Source organism: Anabrus simplex, chromosome 1, assembly GCF_040414725.1.
Source record: "Anabrus simplex isolate iqAnaSimp1 chromosome 1, ASM4041472v1, whole genome shotgun sequence".
NCBI classification, from domain to species: Eukaryota; Metazoa; Arthropoda; class Insecta; order Orthoptera; family Tettigoniidae; genus Anabrus; species Anabrus simplex.
This window is the reverse complement of record NC_090265.1, coordinates 1238559648-1238587299: the sequence shown is the minus strand read 5'-3', so window position 1 is coordinate 1238587299 and position 27652 is coordinate 1238559648. Positions and strand designations below refer to the sequence as shown.

Here is a 27652-nt window from a genome sequence, read left to right as displayed (position 1 = left end):
GAGAATTGGAACCAGTTCTTCTAAAGTATCTGTCAGTTTTATGTTTTGTGTGACTTCTCTGTATTTATCATTCCTAATTAATTGGTGTGGATCAAAGTTTCTCTTTCATTTATTGCATTTTGGTTTCTTTTTTAGTGGTGTGAACTTAATTTTGATGTTGACTATGTAATGATTTGAACCTATATCTACTCCTCTTAATACTTTAACACTGTAGATTTCTCTGTGGAAGGTTTTGTTCATAAATACATGATCCAGCTGCCATTCCCCTTTTCTCCAATCAGGATGTTTCCAAGTTTTAAGTTTGTTGGACCTCCTTTTGAAGTAGGTGGACTTTGAGATCAGTTTGTGTTCTCTGCAGAGTTCAACAAGTCTTCTTATTTGTATGTTTAAGTGGAGCCCATTTCCCAATGATATCTCGGTATTTCTTTTCTCTTCCGAGTTGGGCATTGAAGTCCCCTAATAGGATCTTAACGTTGTTAATATTTATTTGGTTTACAGTTTGGTCAAGGAGATCCCAGTCTTTGTTAGAAAATTCTTTTCATTAGTACAGGCATGGGCATTTATGATGGTATAAAGTTTGTTGGATGCTTTTAAACTCAAAGTTGCAATTCTAGGTGAGATGGCTTGAAAATCAATTATCGAATCTATTATTTTCACTTGACTATATATTTTTTTTTGCTAGTTGCTTTACGTCGCACCAACACAGATAGGTCTTATGGCGACGATGGGACAGGGAAGGGCTGAGAGTGGGAAGGAATTGGCCGTGGCCTTAATGAAGGTACAGCCCCAGCATTTGCCTGGTGTGAAAATGGGAAACCATGGAAAACCATCTTCAGGGCTGCCGACAGTGGGGTTCGAACCTACTATCTCCCGAATACTGGATACTGGCCGCACTTAAGCGACTGCAGCTATCGAGCTCAGTCACTTGACTATAAACCCAGTTCCAAATTGGGGACATTGTTTCATAACCCTTAGTCCAGGTTTCCCGTTGTAAATTCTGTAGCCTTGAGATTCAAATGGTTCTTCTGTAGTATTTTGCATCTCCTGGAGTCCTGCTACTAAAATTTTCTGTTTATCTAATTCGTCCATCAAGTTCTTTAGTTTTCCTGCTTTAAGTAGAGAATTAATATTATAAGTTGCAATGTAGTTGATCTGATCTTGTTTGATCCTGTTCTTACCTGCTGGCAAAGGAATGGGTGATTGCCAACGTTCCGACTCGTTGATGCCTTCAAGGTGGCTACCCACCGAATCCGATGTAGCCTTCTCCTGCATTCTTGGACAGGACGGTGGAATTTTTTCCTAAAAGACCTTTCCATGGTTGACTTTCGAAGGTAGTTTACCTTGGGTGGAGCAAGCTCCGATTTACAATTACAGTTGTTAACCGAAGAGGGACAACCTACTCAATACTATATAATCTTATAGATTAAAAGGCTAGGAAAACAACAGATAGGGAATCTGCCACCTGGATGACAGCCCTAAATGCAGATCAGTAGTGATTGATTGATTGATTGATTACTTGATTAACATATTACATTTATTTATTTATTTATTTATTTATTTATTTATTTATTTATTTCTATTATATATTATTTTGCGTGTTCCACTTCAGATCAGTCTGTGCTGGGTAGCGACACACATACATTTTATTATACGACGCTCCACCAGCCCATGAGGTGAGTAGATATTCAATGCACATTCCCATACTACCACGATATATTATAATTCATTTGTTTTAACATATTAATTTATATTTTCTTCATTCTTAGGCCTATTTATCCAAAAGTACATGGACCTATTTCCAGACACCTTCTACAGTGATAAGAATAATTTCTAATCAATCACCTTTCAATTCCGTTTTGACTATATACAAGACAGCCATAACATTAAAGCAAGAATATACTTATGAAACAAAGATTTCATTGGATGGAGCTAATAATTTTTATTCATAACATTTTAGTGCCATTACATCATATTTTACTGCAATTTTATGTTAGTTATCTCATATATGATTTTACAGACATACATCCAATGATGTACAGTATACTCATTTGTATGTCTTTTCCAATGCTGATGATGGCTCAGAGAGCCGAAACTTGTACAATTTAATAGTATAATATGCTAATCAAGTAATCTATAAGACAATATTTTATACATTATACAGTATTGAATAGGACGAAACTTTATATTTTAACTGAGTTCTATCTATCTTAGGCTTAATCGTGACAAATTTGTGAATTATTCACATAAGTCCCAATATTTTTCTCATTTTTAAAAGTTATGAAAGGCCCTAATATTTTCCCCAAATGTTTATGTATTGTTTGATTTTATAATTTTTGATTTTATAATTAATGTGCTGTCTTTTATTAATCTTCAGAACCTAACATACTGTGTGTCCTTGCCCTCTATAGTGAATGGGCATTGCCCCATGGTGTGGCATGTAAAAAAAATGTATTTTCCATGTGCCAAAAGTATATGCCATTCCCCCAACTTCCCTGTACCTTTATAGCTGTTAAGAAATAGTAAACACCCACTGTATTATAACAGAGAAATAAGAAGATATGAAAGAGGTGCAGGTTAGAATGAAACAGAATTAAGAATGGTTGCAGACGTAAGGAGAGATTGAAAGAACTCACTAGGAAAGTGAATCTAGCAAACAAGAAAAGTCAGCTAAAGATAGCATGATGGCAAGGCTGATAGGTTTGAGAAATGATATTCCAGGAATCATTAATGGATGAAGGGAGTTCTATATGAATATTTACAAAAGTCAGAAGTATATAGTCAGCAATAAGTAAAGATATTTGAACATAAAAATAATGTCCAGGTAGTAGAGGACTAATACTAGTAAAGTTTACCTATGATATTGAAGATATTTACAAAGAGATACAAGGAGGAGAAGGAGGGTAAGCATAAGGTGGTAGCTTTTCACATTGTACCAACAATGTAAGGCAAGCAGGTAAGGTACCAGCATAGTTCGGGATGTGTGTGCGATCTAGTTAATGCAGCACGGGAGAAATTAAAGGAAGTGGAGATTGTCATCAGTGGAATAGTGTGTAGGAGAGATACTGACTGGAAGGGGATTGGGGATTTAAATGAGACTATGGATTGGGTATCTGGGAAAATGCAAGAGAGATTTGTAGATCCTAATGGGTAGGAGATAGGGATCTGCACTCAACTGGCCTTCAGTTGAAGTGCATTGTTACATAAAGAGTTAGGTTTGTTTGGAATGGTTATAGAGAGGTACATTCAGGGAAATGGTGAGGACTAGCGAACAGTGATAAAAGTACAAGGATGTGGAAGTCAATTAAGGATGACATATAAATGTTAGCTTTAAACTGTTGAAGTATTGTAGAGAAAGGAATAGAATTAAGTAATTTAAAAGATACATATTTATCAGATATTGTAAGAGAAGTTGAATCATGGCTGAGAAGTGATATTATGGATGTGAAAATTTTCTCACAAAACTGGAGTGTTCATCATAGAGACAGGATACGAATGGTAGGAGGGGGAATATTGATTCCAGTGAAAGAAGAATTTATGAGCTATAAAAAACTTAAGGATGAGAAACATGAAATTCTAGAAGTAAGGCTCATCTCTAAAGATAGTAGGCAACTCAATCTTTTTAAAGTATACCAAACTGGCAAGGCTGGTGCTGATGCTGATGCAGAATTATCTGATAAGATAATTACCCATGTGGGAAACGACAACAAAAGGAATGTGATTGTAGCGGATGATCTCAATTTATCAAACGTCAGTTGGTAAGGTAATGAGAACGACAGGAAGTATTACCAACAAATGGCAAATAAGTTAATCTGGGAAGGACAGCTGAATCTCAAAGTGATGGAACCAAGTAGAGGGAAGAATATTCTGGACATGGTGCTGGTAAAAACAGATGAGCTCTATATAGAAACTGAAGTAACAGATGACATATGTGATCATGAAGCTGTTTCAGTTAGAAAGTAAATGTGATAGAAAAGAAGGTTGTAAATCTAGGACTATAATGCAGTACCACACGGTAGATAAGACAGACATGAGGGACTTTTTAAAAAGTAAATATAATCAGTGGAAAATGGTAAATAAAAATGTAAACAGTCCATGGGATGGGTTTAAGATAATATTGCTGAGGAATGTGAAAACAAGTACGGATCTTTAAAGGTAGTAAGGAGTAGTAAAGACCCAATATAGCAGGAAGTAAAAAGTCTAAGAAAGAGGTGCAAGTTGAGGAGAAATATAGTTAGATATGGTTGTGGAAGTAAGAAGAAATTGATGGAACTTGCTAGGAAATTGAATCTAGTGAAGAAGTTAGCTAAGGATAACACGAGGGCAAGCACAATTGGGAGTCATGTGGCTAAGTCTGACAGAAGAATCAACAGCAACCGAATAGAGAACAATAAATTGGAAGAGATGACAAAAGAATATAGATATAGGAAGTTGGAAGTCAAGGGAATTGTACGGGAAGAAAAAGAGAAAAGTTGGAAATAATTTACAACTAAACTGGAAGAAGACAGTAAAAGGAATATGAAAATGATATATGGAATAGTAAAAAGTAAAAGCTCAGATAAAGAAGCAATTACAGCTCTGGAGACAGCAGATGGGAATATAGTTTGCAATATGAAAGATATCACAGATACAATGGGACAGTATTTTGACAAGCTCATGGCCTTAATGAGATCTCTGTTGTGGTTGTAGGACAGAAAAAAGTAGAGGAAGATATCCCAATTACATGGACAGAAGTAGAGCAAGCTCTCCATAGGATGAGAAATGGTAAGTCAGCAGGAGCTGATGAAGTTACAGCTGACATGATTAGAGCTGCTAGTCTGCCAGGAATACAGTGGCTGTATAGAGTTCTCAGAACAATATGGAAGGATAATGAATTACCTGAAGATTGGACAAAAAGGGTGATAGTTCCTATCTTTAAGAAAGGGAGTAGAAGGAAAAGTGGAAATTACAGAGGCATTACCCTCTTATCACATGGCCTTAAAATTATGGAGAACATCATTGAAGCCAGAGTAAGGGATATACTAGAGCCTATCTTAGAAGAGGAACAACATAGCTTTAGGGTTGGAGGGAACACAACAGATCTGATATTTGCTTTGAGGATGTTGGCACCGAAACACTAGGAAAGAGGAAAAGACCTAATTATTGTGTTTATGGACCTTGAAAAGGCATATGATAATGTTCTTAGATCAACTATTTGGAAAAGTCTTAGAAAACTTGGTGTACCGAAGTACCTTATTAGGAAGACACAAATGCTATATACTAATTGCAAAAGCTGTGTCAGTATTGGAAATGATCACTTTGAATGGTTCAATACAACCAAAGGGGTACAACAGGGAAGTGTCTAATTACCTCTTCTATTCCTAGCAGTTATGGATACCATTTTAAAGGAACTAAAAGGAAAAGGTAATTAAGATCTTCAGGCTCTGGTGTTTGCAGACAATGTGGCAATATGGGATGAAACAGAGGAGGAAATGCAAAATAATCTGAATGCATGGTGTAAGAAGTTTGATGATTATGGAATGAAATTGAACCCATCAAAAACAGTAGCATTGAAAATCAGCAGAATGCAACATAAAAATACAGGACCACCAAGTTGAAGTAGTACACCAATTCAAATATTTAAGAAGTGTAATGGCTAGTAATAATAGAGCTGAGATAGAAATAACCAACAGAGTAACCAAACGCTCTAACTTTTACAGTATCGTTAGACACTTACTATGGGATGAGAAGGCACCACAAAGAACAAAAATGACCATGTACAAGTCATATTTCATTCCCATCCATACATATTCTCTGGAAAACTGCACATTAAAGGGATTGTAGTAGGATTCAAGCCTGTGAAATGAAATTTCTTAGAACTGACCTCCAAAAGACACGACTTGATCACGTGAAAAATGATGAGATCCGATCTAACCTAGGTCTACATGAATCAATGGAGGAAAGAGGTCATCTAGACCTAAATAGTTTGGGCATGTTAAACGAATGAATAGCACAAGGTTACCATGTGCTTATTTGGAAAAGAGAATAACAGGTAGAAGACCAGCTGGAAGACCAAGAAGAAGATGGATGGACCAACTGAGGGAAGACATGGAGAGAAGAGGATAGAATTGGGAATCTGTCATGGACAACAAAATCTTTTTGAATAGACAACTTTGGAAGACGCTCATTTTCAAACACCCTACCCGTCTTGCTGGAAGGGCAAACCGATGATGATGATAGAAAAAGCTGTTACCAGTGTTAACCCGCCACTGGTCGACATAAATGGGGTCACCCCGTCGGTCGACATGTAAGCGCAGCGCTCGCCCCCATTTTTTTTAAATTTACGTTTTTCAGTATGATTTTTGTCATAAGTTTATTTAGTTTTATGTTAACAGGTTGGGGATAATGTAGTGAGGTGATAACTTAATGTGAACTTAATAAAATATATGTTACATAATGATTTCTTCTTACAAACAAGGAAACATACCAATTATCTATAATAATAATAATAATAATAATAATAATAATAATAATAATAATAATAATAATAATAATAATAATCGTATGGCCTCAGCTACCTTGTGCAGACATTTCAATTTGATGCCATCTGGCTGTCTGCTCGTCAATTTCGATGTTCCGTTTTACTCTAGGCCCACTAGATGACAGACCGAGTAAACCAAAACTCGTGTGGGCGTCTATGGCTGAGATTTAATTAATTTTGTCGGGTAAACACCAAATGTGTCACCAGAGATCTTTTACATGCCGACATCGTATGACATGGAGTGTCGAATGGACTTTTTTTCCGCCCTTCAAAAATCCGACTAACTCTGTCGGGTTTGAACCCGCTATCTTGGGATCCGGAGGCCGACACTCTACCACTGATCCACAGAGGCAGCTTTCTATAAAATATTACATATTACATAAGTAAGAAAATTCAAAAAATTATGTATACTGATATGAAATTACTGTCACTCTAACACACACATTTCCAACCCTGACTCTACATTGAGCACATTAAAAGGCTGAACTAGAGGCTGGAACCACCCTGAAGTCCCACTCTCCATCCTTTTCTTGGCATGGATGACAAAGCATTATAGTGTGTTCACTGCAGATTGGCACCTCACATTTTCCACACCTTGACGTAGTTTTGCGTGTTTATTTTTTTGTTTTCGGCAGAAGGCACATTCATCCTATCTCTGGTCTGAACTGGCTACAGAGTTGTTTATTCTCATTCAAGTCCAAGGTATTTCTGTATGCTGATCCGTAAATCAGCATGAATGGCATGTGCTGACGCCCTTGCAGTCATATGGGGCTTCGTAAGCTCCATTGCCAAACTTTTCAGAAATTTCCTCCTGGTCATTTGTTCTGCGGTGTTGCACCTAAAAATGACCTGGGCATTAATGCCACCAATGTCAAGCATATTGAAGAAGATACAGAGGGGCCATCTGTAGCACACTCTGGAAACAGTATATAGTGAATTTCATCTACCATATCTATACCTGCTTTCGTGATGGTGTTAACGCAAGATTTTGTCAAGTCACCTGATGTTTCATCAATTTCATCCAAGTCATGCATACTGGAGATGAAAAGGACATTTCTTTTTTGGGTACATAGGATACTAACATGCAGTCTTCGAAGGTAAATAAATTAGAGTGAACTGGTCTTCGTTTTGTGTCACATAATTCAGGCCGTATCTCATGTTTGTTTTTTCTCAGGGTGGCAACAAGAGCTACGATTTTGATCTCTAACTAGTTCATTCACTAGGTCCACTGACGAAAACCAAGTATCCATTGTCACATTCCTCCCTGAATTCTTGATGGGTTGCACCAGTCTTTTTACAATGCTTGCTGGCTTCGTTTCCACAAAATGTGGCCCATCTCTTTGTTTGCCTACATAAACTTCCATTGTTGACTTGTAGTACATTCTCGCATCAACCATTGCAAATATCTTCAACCTGTACTTAGCAGGCTTTTTGGGCATTTCGTCTATAGTCACATACTCCCCTACACTATAGTATTATTTAAGCATGCAACAAATCCCTCAAAAATACTTCTAATAGGTGCAAGTTTATCCAGGGCCTTTCGTGTTTCTCTAGTTGTCACATCATCGAACCTGAGGGGTCTCAGAAGCATCAAAAACCTCCTGTATGTCATACAAAGTTGAAAAAATTCAGGTGCAGTCCCATCTGTAGCCCATAAATCTTCTACATTCTGATGAGAAGACTTTAGTATACCGGCGAGGTATAACAAGCCTATGATAGCCCTTATTTCCACAGTGTTCATCTCCACAACATCACTATCTCGAGAGTTGTTTAAATTCATACTTTGTAGATATACACTTGTAAAATGGGTTATTTTTCAATTACAGGATCAGGAAAAAATAGACTCCAGGAATCATAAATAGTAGAAGCATTCTTTGCTATGGACTCCACTCCTGGCGGATGGATCACAATGTTTCTGACTCTTCTTCTCCTCCTGCACTGTGATGATGGATGAGTATTCCATACAGTAATATTGTGTTTCCCTACATACTGAGGACTGGGAATATTTGCAATTATGGAAGCAGGAGGGGCAACAGGTTCAGTAGAAAGAATGTCATCTCCTGAAGTCTCACTGTTACTGTCGTGATAACTATTATAAGGAACATCAATATCAGAATCTTCATTTGCCTCTAATTCTGCAGGTAACTCCATGTTCACTTCATTATCACTCTCTTCCAATCACTCCCTGATAACATCATATCTATCCATGGTTGAATTTTACTTTTCACATTAAAATGTCAATGAAAAATTTGGTTACACCACCAGTCGACATGTGAGCATGGGGCTCACTCTCACACCACTGTAGTAACAACGGTGTCGCAGCTCCAACTGAAGGCCATGCTGCATATTATTGCCATGCCAATCCCTCTCCTAACATTATTTTAGGAACCCTTCTTTTCATACACACTGGAGCTTCTATAGCAACTCTCCATTCATTTGGTATAGCTCCTTCATGTAAACAGTAATAAAATAAATGTTTCAGATGTTGTACTATATCCCAACCCATTGTCTTTTCATATCTGCAGAAATCTTATCTGTTCCAGTGCTCAACTTTTGTGTGTCTTCAGTCCTTGCCCCATTTCTCTCTGGAGTCAGGTATGAAGTGAGATGAATCACTGTAGTGAGTTTCTTTAACGACCAGATGACCTTCCTAATGTGCACCTCATCAGAGGAGATGGAATGAATGTCATAGGAAGGGAAAAGGTGAAACCCTGTGCTGGTACATAGTCTACTTCTGTTGATTAGCACCTAGGTGCCTGCTCAAGGCTTAATGTCACCATCTAACAGATGTATCACTATTAACAGCATCATATACCCTCACTCCTTATCAACACTGTGGAAAGGTTTGGAATTCAATCCAGGCTTTTGACACAAAGTCTAGTGATTTTAAATTTTATACTTCCAGCTCATCTACCCTATCGGCCAACATTCGGATGGTGAAATTTCTTTCAGCCAACGGGCTCGAACTGGCTAATCATGGTGTCAGACCATATAGACTTCATGCCTAAACAATTTCATTTTTCTGGCTTGAATTCTACTCTCCTCCCTACTTGTCATTGTCCAGGTCTCAGCCACATAAGCCAATATAGGCGCATAATACATTTTGTACACCCTCTCTTTGCACTTCCTTGGTACTTCCTTATACCAGAAAAGATTTGTTACTTTCTGCATCAAGTTGTTTTTGTACTTCTTTGCTGTTTGTGAAGCATAGTGTAAGTGATGATTCTGAAGATGACAGTCAAAATAGAAGACATTGAGTATTCAAATAGTTTTTCGAATACTACAGAAAGTGAATGTTAGTTGCAACAAAAATTTTAAAAGTGGTTGTTTTGTTCATTTAGGCTCTACTAGGATTAAAAAGCATGATGAAAGTTGTAATTATATTAAGTTATAGCCGAATAGTTGTATTAATAAATAAACAGAAATATTCCAACTGAAAACCTGATTTAAATCATTCAAATTTTAAACTTTATCTGTTCAATGATTTTTTTACTTGCATATTTTCTCTCTCTCTCTCTCTCATACTCGCACACAGTATTAAAGGGTAGGGAAGGGTCCACCTATTCAATACCATTAGCTTGTATATTGTCCTGTATAACTGGGACTAGTTTTTGCCCCATATATATTGGGTCATCTTCAGCCACGCTCTAATTGGAAGACATATGCTCACATAACCAGTAACAAAGTAAACAATCTGGTATGTCACAATTTACAATTCCAATTTTAAAACATTGATGAAGTCCAAACAACACATCCAAATTTGAAACCAAATGGCACATCAAAACTGCGATGGTTGGTGCCGAACTATGTCATCGCTCCTACAGCAACCAAACATTCCTGAATTGATCTGGGGGTTGACATCCCCATCTGTATAGATGAGCCACTTGGTTTATAAGTTATGTTTGTTCAATAGTAATATGAGTAATGATTTGTGTGTAGCTTGAAGAGGTCGTCGCCATAAGACCTATCTGTGTCGGTGCGACGTAAAGCCGCTAGCAAAAAAAAAAAAAAACAAAAAAAAAAAGCTTCAAGAGGAGCATTTGTAACTTGAATAGGTATTCCTTTTCATCAGATATAGTGTTCTATTGTTTAATTTGGTTTGAATTGAATGTCCCTATGTTCTTCTTAAGTTGTGTGCACTTGATACGGACACCACACCATGGAAAACTATTTTCAGGGCTGCTGACAGTGGGATTCAGACCCAAACCATGCGGCCACTCGCTCAGTACAACAGAGATAGTCAGGCCTACAAGCACATAATTCACTTCTACAGGCTGTGATGTTAGCCATCAAGCCATCTGTTGCTGATCCAGAACTTCTGAAACATTGTTTACATGGCAAAACTCAGAACAATAATGAGAGTTTTAATAATTTGGTTACCGAGTTTGATGGCTGCGGTTGCTTAAGTGCGGCCAGTATCCAGTATTCAGGAGATAGTGGGTTCAAGTGCTACTGTCGGCAGCCCTGAAGATGAATCCATGGTATCCCATTTTCACACCACCTTTAATTAAGGCCATACCCACTTTCTTCCCACTCCTAGCCCTTTCCTATCCCATCGTCACCATAAGATCTATCTGTGTCGGTGCGACGTAAAGACAATTGTAAAAAAAAAAAAATTATAAAATTCCTATTCCAAAGTATTATCATACATTTTGCACACCTTTATTCTTGTGCCATTGAACAAACCTTGAGCAACATTGAAGTTGCCCAGGAGCATTACAACACAGTCTAGTTTCATGTTTAGCTGATGTGGTGGCAATCCACTGACCTCTAGGCTCTTTAAGAAAATTATGGTGGAAGCTGTATTAATTCACTTTCAGCCTCGATTATTAAGTTGTTCACATATTTATAATTTCTGGCTTCTCTAGCTATTAGAGTTAGAACCTTGTTATTTATTTCAACACAGTGTTCATTCATTTGCCGTTCAGCTATTTTAGACATATGAGTATTTTGCAGTACCAAAAAGTCTTCACCATAAGTTTTGGTCATAATATCTCCTCTTGACACCAAAGAAGTAGGTAAATCAATGAAATTGGAATTGTCTCCATCTTTGGAATTGTATTGACCATTACCTATGTCTAACAAAAAGTTAGCATATTATCTCTCCTCAGGCTTCAGGTGCTCTTTTTTGCAACGAGTTAATTTTTTGAAAACTAACAATAGAGGAGAGGATTTAATCGAATTTTGAACTGTCTTAGCTTGTGATGCTCGAGGCACAACAGATAGTACTTGCCTAAAATCACTTCCTAATACTATGATTTTTCCAGCCAAAGGTACATCAGAATTCATTACATCTTTTAAAAGTCTGATTACACACATTAAATGGTGGATCAAATGAGTTATGCCTCTTTATTGCTCACTTTTATCCCCAATACTGAATTTTCACGTAAATTTAATGGCAATTTAAAAATGCTATGAGCAGTATGACCATGTAACAGTAACATTGCAGCAATTCCAATCCATGCTACAGAAATAACATTTATTCCAAGTTATTCACAGAGACTAATTAAACACAGGTACACGAAAGTTTTTTCAAGTACCACTTGAACCTCTAAGAAGTATACATTACTCACATTTCTACTGAACTTTGAGTTGAACCCTGGAACTTCATCAATGAACACACCTTGTTCTCCATTTACCATTGCCAAAATATTTTTGAAAATTTTGGACTTCAGCTACTTTTTCCATGTTGTTGCTTTCCATATTCACTAACAAATTTTCAACAGAGAGCAGATCAAAAGAAGACAGCAAACATCCATACAGTTTTAGTGTTTAAGAGATATTCTGAAGAGCGAGTTGATAAGAAATCTCTTCAGAGTGGGACTGCAAGTAATCTTCAGGTAAATAATCCAAGAAGGGGTGCCACAAATTCAAAGCATTACCTGGCATCTGAATAAAAGCATATGTAGAAGAATGACTGTTGCAATGGCATGGCATTTGAAGTGAAGTTGGCTCTCGTAAATAATTTTGCCATTCAGAGCAGTTCGCTGCTAAGCCGTGTGCCATAGCTGCTGATTTGAAAGTACGGTGTACAGCATTTAAGTAATTCCTTAAATCCTGTAAACAGGTAACAGTTACTACGTGGAGCAGTAATAAATGTAAATGATACTGCTCTGAATCAGATTGTGAAACATGTATGTACATGCAACGTGTGATCTTTTGATAATTCTTCCATCTGTGCCACTGATTGCCCTTCAATGTATGGATATATATATGAGGATTTATTGTGGCTGGATTACTGTTCAACTTTAACCATGAAATCAACTTGGTAGTATGTAGCTCTGCTTGAATTAAAGCATCCTCAGGAGCATTGTATTTAAAGAACATATTTTGGGAATCTGCTAAATAAACTGGCAAATGATCTACATTGTGTGATTGAACATGCATGGAGTATGCAAACATCCTCCATGCAGCTTATGTTAGACCAAAATATCTGGCATTCAAGAAAAGATTGATTTCATCAATCTATCTATCAAGTCTATCATCTTTTGCAGCTACATGTACATCACAGAAGTCATGACCTTTCTAAACATATTTATGTATATACACTGACTGACAGAGCAAATGCAACACCAAGAAGGAGTGGTCAGAACTTTATGCCAATTGCAGGGTAGACTGACGTCACTGAGGTATGCTCATGATGTGAAATGCGTCGCTGTGCTGCTCACATAGCGAACGATAAATGGGACACGGCGTTGGCGAATGGCCCACTTCGTACCGTGATTTCTCAGCCGACAGTCATTGTAGAACGTGTTGTCGTGTGCCACAGGACACGTGTATAGCTAAGAATGCCAGGCTGCCGTCAACGGAGGCATTTCCAGCAGACAGACGACGTTACGAGGGGTATGGTGATCGGGCTGAGAAGGGCAGGTTGGTCGCTTCATCAAATCGCAGCCGATACCCATAGGGATGTGTCCACGGTGCAGCGCCTGTGGCGAAGATGGTTGGCGCAGGGACATGTGGCACGTGCGAGGGGTCCAGGCGCACCCCGAGTGATGTCAGCACGCGAGGATCGGCGCATCCGCCGCCAAGCGGTGGCAGCCCCGCACGCCACGTCAACCGCCATTCTTCAGCATGTGCAAGACACCCTGGCTGTTCCAATATCGACCAGAACAATTTCCCGTCGATTGGTTGAAGGAGGCCTGCACTCCCGGCGTCCGCTCAGAAGACTACCATTGACTCCACAGCATAGACGTGCACGCCTGGCATGCTGCCGGGCTAGAGCGACTTGGATGAGGGAATGGCGGAACGTCGTGTTCTCCGATGAGTCACGCTTCTGTTCTGTCAGCGATAGTCACCGCAGACGAGTGTGGCGTCGGCGTGGAGAAAGGTCAAATCCGGCAGTAACTGTGGAGCGCCCTACCGCTAGACAACGCGGCTTCAAGGTTTGGGGCGCTATTGCGTATGATTCCACGTCACCTCTAGTGCGTATTCAAGACACGTTAAATGCCCACTGCTACGTGCAGCATGTGCTGCGGCCGGTGGCACTCCCGTACCTTCAGGGGCTGCCCAATGCTCTGTTTCAGCAGGATAATGCCCGCCCACACACTGCTCGCATCTCCCAACAGGCTCTACGAGGTGTACAGATGCTTCCGTGGCCAGCGTACTCTCCGGATCTCTCACCAATCGAACACGTGTGGGATCTCATTGGACGCCGTTTGCAAACTCTGCCCCAGCCTCGTACGGACGACCAACTGTGGTAAATGGTTGACAGAGAATGGAGAACCATCCCTCAGGACACCATCCGCACTCTTATTGACTCTGTACCTCGACGTGTTTCTGCGTGCATCGCCGCTCGCGGTGGTCCTACATCCTACTGAGTCGATGCCGTGCGCATTGTGTAACCTGCATATCGGTTTGAAATAAACATCAATTATTCGTCCGTGCCGTCTCTGTTTTTTCCCCAACTTTCATCCCTTTCGAACCACTCCTTCTTGGTGTTGCATTTGCTCTGTCAGTTAGTGTATTTAATACTGTGTACGCTTGAGCAGATTTCCAAGTTAACATGTACTTTGAAGTATTGTGAAAGGAAATGATTGTAGGTAACAATGAATTAATTTCCTATTTCAATATTCTCTCCCTGAATCTGAATCTGCTGAGTTACAGTTTGGCCATTATCTGGTCATTTACATTTTCTTTTGTCTGCTCAACAAATGACTTGGGAAAATCTTTTTTTTTACACTTGCCATCTTCCATTCAAATTATTATTATTATTATTACAAGATATTAGAATCATTCCGTATTGACGGTTTTCACTTTACAATGGCGAAGAATGAAAGTATCCTCCAAATCAATACATCATATATTCCGTCATTAGACGGAGTAAACAAGATCAGACATGTTTCGGCTCGTTTGAGCCATCTTCAGTGAAAAAAATTAGGGGGGTTGGAATAATTTACATAATATGAGTTGAAAAAATGCTAAAAAAACATAATGAAAGCGCAAATGAAAAAACAAACAAAAGAGAGCCTATACGGAAACAAAATTAGCACAAATATACAATATTTACATCAATATGCAGAGCAAAAAACAACTTATTGTGACAAAATTCAGTGAAACAGGTGTTAATTTGAAATAATAATAGATACTAAAAACTGCGTTAACCTAAGAAACAAGGGAATGAGAAAACAAATGATGTAGATGGAAATGAATGATAGTAGCACATGGTGAGGTTGTGGACCTCATAGTTTACAAACTATTGGTTTATAAAAATCACAAAACAGTTTGACATCGCTGTCAAAATCATCTTAGTGGAAATCCATCACATCAAACTGGTCAGGAGGAGAGCGGGAGCAAAACATTTTGAGAGAAACCAAGCCTGAATTAACCTGCAGGCGAAAAGCCTGTGATAAGGAGAAAAAAACACCATGAAATTTAAGGCTTTAGAAATAGCAGCATTCTCAATATCTTCTCAATCTAGCGGTCCCTTTCTTCATTATTGTTTCATAATGTTGGCTGGTGTTTTGCCTTATTATAGAGGGGTCGGAAGAGCCGCATATAAAAATATGAGAAGCTGTGTTAGGTGGAAGACAGATGCATAGTAAATTGTAGTAATCTAGTGGAAACCGTCAATGAAGTTCTAATCTGTAATGGAAGAAATGAGGTTGTATGAGAAACATGGGTTGATAAGTAATAAATTTCAAACATTGTTGAGATGGCCTATGACCCAGAAGAAATGGCCAAATATCAATTTTAACTTCCTACACACCATCGGCAGGTATGTAAATAATTAGAGTTGCAGTTCTCTGTGACAGGTGAAACAGACTGCATTAGTGTTGTTACGAGGCCTGGTAGGGTATATAAGGGGTGTGAACAGCATCAGTACCGGGCGAGTTGGCCGTGCGGTTAGGGGCGCGTGGCTGTGAGCTTGCACCCGGGAGATAGTGGGTTCGAATCCCACTGTCGGCAGCCCTGAAGATGGTTTTCCATGGTTTCCCATTCTAACACCAGGCAAATGCTGGGGATGTACCTTAATTAAGGCCATGGCCGCTTCCTTCTAACTCCTAGGCCTTTCCTGTCCCATCGTCACCATAAGACCTATCTGTGTCGGTGCGACGTAAAGCCACTAGCAAAAAAAAAAAAAAAACCAGCATCAGATGTTGAGTGATCACTGTGAAGGACACGGAGATGACACGTGTCACTCATGTGAGACAGCGTTATCAGCACTTGACAGTTTGAAAGGGGGCTCATTGTGGGTCTCCATTTGGCCAGCTGGTTGAATTGTGCAATATCCAGATTTGTGGGGCATTCAGATGTAACAGTGGCCTGATGTTCGACTGCATGGGAATGTGAGGGGAGGCACACTCATCGTCAAGGTTCTGGTCAACCACGTTTGACCACCACAAGGAAGGATCTCTGTATTGTGCAAAGTGCATCGCAACCCCTTCAAATCTGTCCCTGCCATTTGGGAACAAGTAATGGACTCCCTGAAACATTCTGTGTCATCCTGCACCATTGGTCAGAGGCTAGCAGCAGCCGGATTAGGAAAATACCATCCTATACATAGGCTGCTGTTAACACCACAACACAAACGGCTGCGTTTACAGTGGTGCCGTGACTGGGAAGCATGGATTGTTGATGAATGGCATCGCATTGTTCCCGGCAATGAATCATGGTTCTGCACTACACTGGATGACCATCACCTGTGAGTATGGTGGCAACCTGGGGAGAAGTCCCATTCTTCCATTGCTTTGGAGATACACAGCGGTGTTAGTCCTGGCGTCATGGTGTGGGGAGCCATCGAGTATGACTTTAGGTCATGGCTGGTAGTGATTGAGGGAACTCTGACGGTACAACGGTACATCACAGACATCCTAAGTCTTCAAGTGTTACCTCTCATGTGACAGTATTGTGGTGTCATTTTTCAGCAGGACAATGTTCATCCACACATGGCACATGTCTCTATGAACTTTCTGTGTGATGTTGAAATATTCCCATGGCCAGCAGGATCCCCATATCTGTCCCTGATAGAACATGTGGGGTCCAGTTCAGATGTCAACCCCATCCCAGTGCCAGTATCCAGCATATCAAGGACCAGTTACTACAGTTTTAGGCCAGCTTACCCCAGGAGAGAATACAATGGCTTTATGACACCCTTCCCAACCAAATCAGTGCATGCATCTAGGCCAGAGGGGGTGCAATATCATACTAATAAGTGGGCTCATACTCCCAAGTTCTTTGTAAATTTGACTCAATTTTTTAATCACTGAAATACCATTATATACCCTTTCAACACGAAGTTTCATTTCATTTCCTCCTCCCTCTCTGAGTGCTTCAATCTTTTTGTCAGGCAGTGTATATCTTTTTATATTTTTGGAATATGTTCTAATGTTGTATGTAGGTGAAGATGTTCTAGATAAAAGAATGAAACATGTCCTACTTGAACTATAATTGTATATTCTTGTAATAAGTGAATACATTGTTTAGGATTGAAGAGACAGACTTCTCTCAAACATTTTACTATATAGACATTCATCATCAATACGGGGTTCAACCATGAAATTTATTTTGTGTCATAAGGATTTATAGTTGGCATTACACCTGTACAATGCATTTGAAGGTTGGTTTTAATATTTTTGGATTGTTAATTTTTTCAACTCTGAAAACAGCCTTTTATTTAAGCCAACACCAACAGTAGGAGGTACATCATCATCCAGAGGAGGTGAGTTGTCACTTTTCATTTTTTTCGTCGCTTCGCAATGAGTTGTTGTTGGATCTTTTCCTTTCGGCCTACAGTTCTCAGCAACGGTTTGAGGTACGTCATCTTAATCCAATATAGGTGATGAGTCATCACTATGAAATTGGTCTTTTTTTTCCCCCCAATGTCGTCTTCATCAGCACTTTTTTGAAATTGCAGGTATCTGTATACAATTTCTCAAGAGAGAGTAATGCCCATTCTTTAAATTCCATGAGAATAGTATATTATGGACAACATTGCTGGAGCCATAGTGAACAGTTGTATCATTATTTGTGTAACACACTCTGAAAAGACACTGGGGAAACAAATCACTAATACTACTCATTTCAGCATGCCCAGCATATTCACCATCTATCACTATTATGCATTTATTATCAACAGGCCTCTTGGTAGGCACACGTCATGCATACGATTCATCACCAATAATAAAGTCTTAATACAGATCACATTGCTAACACAATTTGAATAAATTGAATAATATTCATTTTCATATACACAATAAGAAACTGCATTAAACAAACCATCACCAATAATATGAATCACTTCAAAATTTTTGTGCACCGCCATAGTGATGTTGACTCGAAGATATCTGGATAGCAACTGATATGATTGCTTTATATTATCAGAAATGACCAAGGAGGCTATGGAGCACAGGCTAATTGTTTGTTGTTTTTCTTTACAGTAAGCAGTGAAAGACAATAAAATTATAAGTTTTTTCTGGAATATTAAATCCACTTTTATCAACTTATATGTAACCTATCTTTGAAATTCGACCTTAAATTAAGGCTTACATTATTTCCATAAGAAGTACACATAGGCAATATTTGATTTTAGGATTTCTCAGAATTGACTAAACTTCAAGACCCATCATTGCTTGGCTCATCTACAGGCAGTTCCAGAGAGAATAAAACAATGTAGCAAATTGGTGCAGTAGAAATCATTTTTTTAAATATATAGATTGAAAATGTACTTGTTAGCCTATTTGGTTGTTAATAATGTTCTAGATGATGTTACCTATTGCTAAAAACAACCTGTTAATCAAAATAATTACTTTCTCTAATGATGTCTCTATAATAGACAAAATAATGAACATGGAATTTTTTAATAATGAAGTATACAGGGTGTCTCATATAAACCCAGACTGAATGCACGGTGTTTGTACTCTGGGCTATGGCAGCTGCAGTATGAAAGGCGTGCGCATAGTTCTTGACCTTGCAAGCAGCGTGCGTGTGTTCAACGTGGTAAGCATGAGTCACCAGTCTGAATCTCAGCTGTTAAAATCGTGAGCCAGTTATCATTGCAACACAGTATTTTTGTACAGTAATGTAAAAGTTATTTTAAGTACGAGTTGGCTTGATGGGTGAAGTGCCACCTTCACGAGCACAGATTCGCTTAATTGTAAATACATTTAAAACTACTGGCTCAGTGCTCAATAAAAAACATGCGCATACACAAACAGTTTTAACACAGGAAAATCTAGATGACATTGGTACGAATCTTGAATGGTCACCAATTAATCACTCAAAAACTTAGCACAAGTAAGGGATTTGGTTTCTTCTGCACACAGAGCTACAAAGCTGTTACACATCAAACCGTACAGGTTTACACGGGCCCATTGTTTAAAACCTGCTGATCCAACCACACGAGTGAGATATTGTGAGTGGTATCTTGCATCATTGAATGATCATTTATTTGATCCATAGCTTGTGTTCTTTTCGGATGAGGCCTGGTTTCATCTTAATGGTCCCGCGAACAGTCATGACTCTCGCTATTGGTGTGCAGAAAATCCTAATGGTGTTTGATGCTTGTTGTTTAAAGGGACCAAACATCTAAGGTCATCGCCCCCCTAATGGTGCTTACGAAGTCCCTCATTATGATAGGAAGATTGGTATTTGGTGTGCTGTTAGTGCAAGACGAATAATTGGGCCTGTACTTTTAGACAACAGTAAATGCAGAGAGGTATCAAGATGACATTTTGGCACCGTTCTTCGATCAATTAACGGAAGAAGATAAATCACATGGGTCGTTTCAACAACATTCAGCCCCTGCTCATACAGCAGAAGATTCCCTTCTTACAATTCTGGAAGTGTTTGTAGACAGAGTGATGAGTGCTGGTCTGTTTCCCCCTTGTTCTCCAGATCCAACAGTGTGCGATTTTTACTTGTGGGGTAAACTGAAAGAAAAAGTGTGTCAAACAAATCCTCACACATTGGAGGAACTGAAAGAAAACATTACGAATCAAATCAGAAACATTACAGTGACAGAACTCACTCATATCAGCCAGAATGTGGTTATGAGATACAATGCTTGTATAACCCAGGAACGACGATACTTCCAGCATCTTTTATAAGGTAAGATTTCATGTCAGATTGTATACACGTTTAAAGCAGGGCGGCCGCATGCGACACATGTTCAGCTGAAGCAGCTGCCATAACGTAGAGTACAAACAGCATGCGTTTGGTCCGAGTTACTTGCACAGTATTAATTAGCTGATTATTTAAGACAAGTTTCATGTAATTTCTAGTTCATATATTTATTTACTCTTTGCAACATCTCGCATTACAATGGATTCTCATGTTTACTCATGAGTTTGGAGAGTTGTTGGTCAGAATATTTTTATAACTAGAAAAATTTCATTGAGTTCTTGACTTGAAAATAGCTTTCATTATTGCTCATTATTTCATTATTCCCACTCAATTCATTCAGGAGAGTAACACGATGACAGATACAAGTGATGTTATCAACAATGTTATTTCCAAACAAACAGTTCTCCTCCTGCCACACTTTTCAAACTCTCTCTGCCATTATTATTATTATTATTATTATTATTATTATTATTATTATTATTATTATTATTGTTATTGTTGTTGTTGTTGTTGTTGTTGTTGTTGTTGTTGTTGTTGTTGTTGTTGTTGTTGTTGTTGTTGTTGTTGTTGTTGTTTATTTTGCTTGTGGTGCATAGAATTTTTTCTAAAACGTTTGGAAGCGCATAACAGTATTGGTTGTCTTAGTTAGTAGTGTGTTATTTCAAGATCTATGACATCATTTGTAATTCCAACAAAGTGGCACTTGATGTAGGTAAGGCTCATTCAGATTTATTGTTCATAATGCTGCATTGACGTCTTTTACAGAAGCTGCACCGTCATCATCAATTTCTTCAATTTTCTGGAAGAAAGGATAGAGAGTTGAACAAATTTCATTTCATTCATATCTTTTAGTATGGTAGTCAATTTGTTATATGAGATTGGCTTGAGCTATATTCGTTTCTCCTATAAGAACATAGGAGAAGTTAAGTAGTAAATTGACAGTAATTTCAGTATTGCTGTAAAATAACCAGTGTTAGACATACACTCTAAGTTATGTTCTACCTCACATACATATATGGTCTAGTGTTGTTTTGTTTATTTGGTTTTCTTTTTTTATGTGAATTTTTAAGGCCTCTGCACATGTTCAGATGTGACTTATGTGCACTCTAACCCTGTGTAAATAAATCAAATGATAAGGAAATGTCTTTACTATCGAATGAACATCTGATTTGTATATTTTAATATAAGATGCAAACACAATAGCTCTATCACCAGGAAATATTTTTGAGTTGTCATTAAAATATGATATCCACATTGGTGGTAGAAGTGTTGCATTGTCAGTATGTAAGCATTTGCCACCACAGTGCATGAGCATGTCTCATAATAATTTTCCTGGCTGTCTATTTTCAGTGCCTTTTGAAGTTTCTGTAAGGTATTGCAGTAACGTTGAATGCTGATTGTTGCACCAGCTGTTTGGCATTCCAATAGCAGAGATCCATTGACATCAACAAATAGTCTCAACATAATCTTGCCAGTTGAAGCTGATGATTTGCCCTCTTTGCTCTTGAAGATGAATGTTGACTCCATTCCTGGCTTATCCTCTCCATCACCAGCCTAAAAGGGTATCACCAGGTTTCATCTTTGGTCACAATTCACTCCAAGAAATATTTGTACATGTGTGTGAGGTGTGAACAGGGTGGGTGAAAAGTCCCTTTACACTAGCCTATAATAAAAATTAATGTGTAGACATTTTTAAAACATTCATATAGGCAATCCCTTAACACAGTAATTAACAACAATGTTCTTGAGTTGAAAGCAGCTTTCATTATTATTCATCATTTCCATTCGGTTTAATCAGGGGAGTAACACAATGGTGGATACAAGTGATTTCAATGTTGTGAAGCATGTGATGGCTAGCATGTGGGTTCACGAACATCCAATAGCACGTAAGACAATGGAAGATATTATAATGGATTTTGCTATGTGTTTTAGGGAACCTTCGTCATCATGGCAAATATTATTGGTATGGGTAAAGATAGCCTTTGCAACGGAAAGTGTTCGTAATACACCATGTAATGGGAGACCAAACACCTGCACTAGTGTTGCTGTGTCAGAGTTAATAGAATGATTGCTGTTAAAGTTAACCCATAAATATTCTGTTTCTGGAATTAACAGCTAGAGGAATAGCTTACATAGTTACATTCCAACAGGAGGTGCTCCACAACATTTTGCTCTGAATGTCTGCAGATAGATGAACGAACAGTTTCCAAACCTCTGGATTAGACGTGGATCACAAGACTTTCCTGCCCCATTGGCATGGCCCCCACAAAGCCTGGACTTCAGCACACCAGACAACATTCTCTGGGGTCTTGTTAAAGAAAAGGTGCTTAAATGGCAATATGTGAATAACAGTCAGCCCTGTTATGCTCAGTGGATGCAATAAATAATGTAGGGACACATAAACCTTTGCATCAAACATGGAGGGATGTATACAGATATTGTAGATCCATAAAAAGTTTTGTCAGCACCTTATTATATATAGTGTAAAGGGACTTTTCACCCACCCTGTATGGCTTTCTGTTCTTCGGTGAGTTGCAGGGGTACCCATTCGGAACACACTTTCTGATACTCCAGTTCTCTTTGCTCAATGCTCTGTGCGGATCCGACACTGAGGTTGATAGCCACCGATGGCTCAATATGGCAATTGTGTATTACCCTCATGTCCACAACAGCAATCCTTTTCTGCATCATTACAGGCACTTGTCCAGATTGTGGAAGATCTGCCATGCATACCCACCCAGCTCAAAACTCAGCACACCAGTTGAACACAAAGTTTTGTTTCGACGCAACCCTTCAATCAATCAACCAATCAATCAATCATTGATCTGCATTTAGGGCAGTCACCCAGGTGGCAGATTCCCTATTATGTGATTACCTAGTCTTTTCTTACATGATTTCAAAAAACTTTGAAATTCATGGAACATTTCCCTTGTTAAATATTCCAACCCCCAACTCCATTTCTCGTAAATAAATATTTGCACCAATTTGTCCTCCTGAATTCCAACTTTACCTCCATATAATCATCATTCCTACCTACTAATGTCACTTCATAGACAGTTCAGAACATACTGCTTAGGCCAACTTGTCTTCTTACTCCTAAGTTTTCCCAGCCCAAAGTTTGCATCATTTTTTGTAAAACTACTCTTTTGTTTTGCTGGAATTCACTCACAACAAATCATACTGCTTTCCTTTGGACTTTTTCTAGTTCTCATATCAAGTAATCCCAGTGTGGGTCCCATACACTGTAACTATACTCTAATTAGGATTTTATTACAATCCCTAGATACCCTTCTAACCATATGAAGAGATCTCTAACCTTTATTTACAACCTTGTTAATGTGATTACCCCAATGAAGATCCTTATATAAATACCTAAGTACTTACAATGATCCCTGTGAGGAACTATCACCCCATTACCATAGTCATCAAAACTGTGAGGGCATTTCCTCTTGGTGAAATTTACAACATGACTTTTCATCTCATTTACCACCATACCACTGACTGCTGTCCATCTCACAACATTGTCGAGGTCTTTTTGTAGTTGCTCACAATGCTGTAACTTATTTAATACTGTACACAGTATAACATCATCTGCAAAAATCTGCATCTTTGACACCAGTTCTTTACTCATAGCATTTATATACATAAGAAAACATTAAGGTCCAATAATATTGTTTAACGGGAACCCCCTTAATCTTTACAGGATCAGATAATCCTTCACCTACTCTAATTCTCTGAGATTTATTTTCTAAAAATTTAGCCACCCATTCAATCATTCCCTTGTCGAGACCAATAGCCTTCATTTTCATCAGTAGTCTCCCATGATCTGCCCTATGAAAAGCCTTAGATAGGTCAATGGCAATATATCCATTTGACCTCCTAAATCTAAATTATCAGCTGTATCTTGCTGAAATCCTAAAAGTTTGAGCCTTACTGGAATAACCCTTCATAAACCCAAACTGCCTCCTATCAAAACAGTTGGCAATGGCTTGCATTCGACGAAAGATTTCACTTGCCAAAACATCATCTTTCCATGTACTTGTGTGGCTGTATCCATTACATATCAACTTTCTTGTGAAAGAAGAGGCCCATAAATGGCAATACGTGAATGACGTTTTAAAAATGCTGTCCTTTATAAGGCTTGCATTCAACCAAAGGTTTCAGTTGTCAAAAAATCTTCTTTGTACAACTATGGAATCATTCGACTTTGTATTTGTTTGTTCGTATCTATTACATACCACTGTTGCATCAATTTTCTCCTCTACATAATGGAAAAATGTCTCAGACTGACCACATTCTGTACTGTTTTCACAAACTTCGTGCCAAGCAGTACTATTACTTTATGGCTGCCCTGTTAACTATTTTCAATGTTGACAACAATTGTCTATGTTTCAGTTGAACAGACCTTACACCACGTGGGCAAAATAAAAATAAAACTGGCCCAGAAATTATTTATAAGACTCACACACTGGGCGAGTTGGCCGTGCGGTTAGGGGCGCGCGGCTGTGAGCTTGCATCCGGGAAATAGTGGGTTCGAATCCCACTGTCAGCAGCCCTGAAGATAGCGTTCCGTGGTATCCCATTTTCACACCAGGCAGATGCTGGGGCTGTACCTTAATTAAGACCACGGCCGTTTCTTTCCAACTCCTAGCCCTTTCCTATACCTTCGTCGTCATAAGACCTATCTGTGTCGGTGCGACGTAAAGCCACAAGCAAAAAAAGCAAGACTCACATGGAACTGGCCCTTGTTAATGAACAGGAGAACTACTCATCACAGGAAATGCTGGAAACTGTGTTTTTGATGCACCAATCAGTTGCTGTCACATGTCTGCGTATGCGCATCTCCCAAGTACGTTGCTGTGACATTACATGTGAGTGAGTGAAAGGAGCAGACGTGTTTAGTGACCAGTTGAATCCAACACAAAATGGTGCTCACAATAAAACCATGCAAGTTCATTATTGAGTGTTGTACGAAGCATGATTGATGGAAAACCTGTGCAGAACTGTTTGCAGAAGAGTTTAAGACTGGAAGCGTTTTTGCAAAATCTCCAGCAAAGTCTGCAATGCAAAACTTAGTGGCAAAATGGCGTGAAACAGGCTCTGTAGCAAATAAAGACTGTAACTATCCAAAAAGAGTTTGAAAACCAGAAAACATTGCTTGAGTGAAGGAAAGCCTGGAATGAAGTCCGACGAAATCTCAATGTGTAAGTGGGAATTAAAAGATGGTCATGTTGTAACATTATCAGAAAGGTCCTGCATGTGTATCTGTATAAACTTACTGTTGTGCATGTGTTAAAGCATCCAGATGAACCTTCGCATGTTGAGTTCTGCTGGTAGTTTATGAATTAAGTGGAGTCAGGTTTTTGGATCCTCAGTTTTTCATTTCTTCAGCAGATGAGGCCATTTCCAGCTTTTTCTGTGATGTTCATTAATAAGGGACAATCCATTGTTAGTTGTATTGTAAATATTTTCCAGACCAGTTTTATATTGCCCACCCTGTATATGTCTGTCTTATTGTTATTAGGAAGAAAATAACAGCTTCCTAAACATAAATCTTGTTTAGCATATTCTTCTTTTACATCTCCTGTGCTGTATTTTGTTCCCTGTAACTGACCTCACTGGTGCAGTCAGATAGTTTGGCTTCTATCCACAATCCTAACAGGGTCGGTGGCATTATTTTTAAAAATTACAAATTCATGGCACGATAAAACTTCCCTGAGATCTCTAATAATCTATGGCAATTGAAGACAATAACTTTTGCTAAATGGTGACACAGTCATTAAATACATGTTAGTGTCTTACTTCCTCTGTAATTAAGTAGTGTTGCATGTCTGCAAAAGCCCTTATTTTAGGGAAGTTTGATGAAAGAAAATGCAGTAAAATATTTTAAAATTAACTTTAATAAATGTTCAGTTCATCTTTGTGTATGTATCCAAACAATCAAACAAATTCTATATAACTGTTATGTTAGAAATCAATTACTTCTGACAGGTTTTCAATTTATTGTTCTTGTTCATTACACACATACTTACTTCTATGATAGTTCTTTCCTAGTTAATAATGTACTTCAAATTTCAGGTTCGAAAGAAGGAGCCTCCTCATCCGATCCGAGTAGCAAAGACTATAGACGTGATTGCCAGGGTGACGTTCCCGTGTGCTTATGCCGTCTTTCTTATTTTCTTCTTCATCCACTACAAAGGGTTCTCATAGACAAGTGAAGGCTGAAGACTCAAAAACATGTGTATTTTAGAGAACTGTGATGTCTTCACAATTCCTCACCCAAAGCTTAGTGGTGAAAAGAAATTAAGGCTTGAGGATATTTGATATTTTCCAATAACTGATATCAGTGGTTATGATATAATGACCTAATATGCCAAAAATTTATATCAGATCGTTATTTGAAGGAAATTGTATTTACCAAATTTTAGTAAGAACTATTGTGACTGTTGAGACTGAAGGTGTATGTTAAAAGAATATACTGTAAAATTCAATTTTAAACAAGTTTGAGAACTACATTCCCTAAATGGAGTTGAATTATGCAAAGTATATGATACCCAAAGAATATAAAATATGTCAAAACAGTCTCATTGCTTTTCTAAGAAGTTGTCCCCAAAATTAAATTAGAAATTATTACAGTGCATTATTGAAACAAAAAACACCCCCAAAAAAATGCATTATATCTTTATAGTTCAATAAAAATCACTTTATTGTACATATTCAAGTTACTGACCCTGATATCAGTAATATTAATATCAAATAGGACCTACTGAATGTGATATCAAATACTTTTAGTTAACAGTTGCATCATACAAGAAGAGTGAATATCAAGTGGTTAAAGAAGAGAAACATACAGCAATACTACATACAAACTCGTACTTCAGCAAGCACTTGTGAATTTTGTGTTCCCTATCTCCTGTCCCTGCCTCACCCAACACATTTTTATGTAGAGGTCAAAGGTGTAAAATATAAAACAGAAGAAGGAAACGAAGGTGAATTCACATATTGATTTTTCATAGGACTCATTTATGAAAAAAAAATAAAAATAAACAATGGAAGGAGATAAGTAACCATATTTTGTGATTGCTTCAAAGTTTAGAAATAGTATTGCCATATAAAGACATTTTGTTATAGACTCTGATTTGTTTTCATTCTCTGTATTTCCAAGTCATTGTGTTTTGTATGTTTGAATGAATGTCTGGATGTTTGTGTGTGCCTGAACTTCTGAAAAATAATATTCACCTTGCTTTGTTGTTGCTCCTTTTTTTCATTTTTTTCTAATTTAGGAAGTTTGTTCTATCCCCCTGCATCATAATATTTGAATTTGCTACCATATAAACACAAAAGTCTGAGTTTTAAACACTAATGCAGTTTAAGATAAGTGCCTAAAGAGGCACTATACTGTATAAGGAGCCAATGGTTGCTCTCATATGAGGAACAACGCATATTTTAAGTCAGTACACACCAGGCTTCTTTGTTTGCTGTTGGTTGCATCTTCATTTGATTATTCATTTCTTTCCATCATTCCATTTCTTAAAAAATGGGAAGGATTCTGTGATGTGCTTGGTTTGAATA

The 27652-nt window shown here is 38.2% G+C and overlaps 1 protein-coding gene across 7 annotated transcripts in view; it reads left to right on the top strand.

Moving 5' to 3' along the window:
- The window catches only part of pHCl-1 (pH-sensitive chloride channel 1), a 1475408-nt gene extending 1448148 nt beyond the window's left edge, over window positions 1–27260 (top strand). For all 7 annotated transcript variants that reach the window (XM_068225461.1, XM_068225460.1, XM_068225459.1 and 4 more), the window contains one exon: window positions 26159–27260. In XM_068225461.1, coding sequence (XP_068081562.1) covers window positions 26159–26290 — 132 coding nt within the window. In that variant the 3' untranslated portion in view covers window positions 26291–27260. The remainder of the gene's footprint in view (window positions 1–26158) is intronic.
- The last annotated feature ends 392 nt before the right edge of the window (window positions 27261–27652 follow it).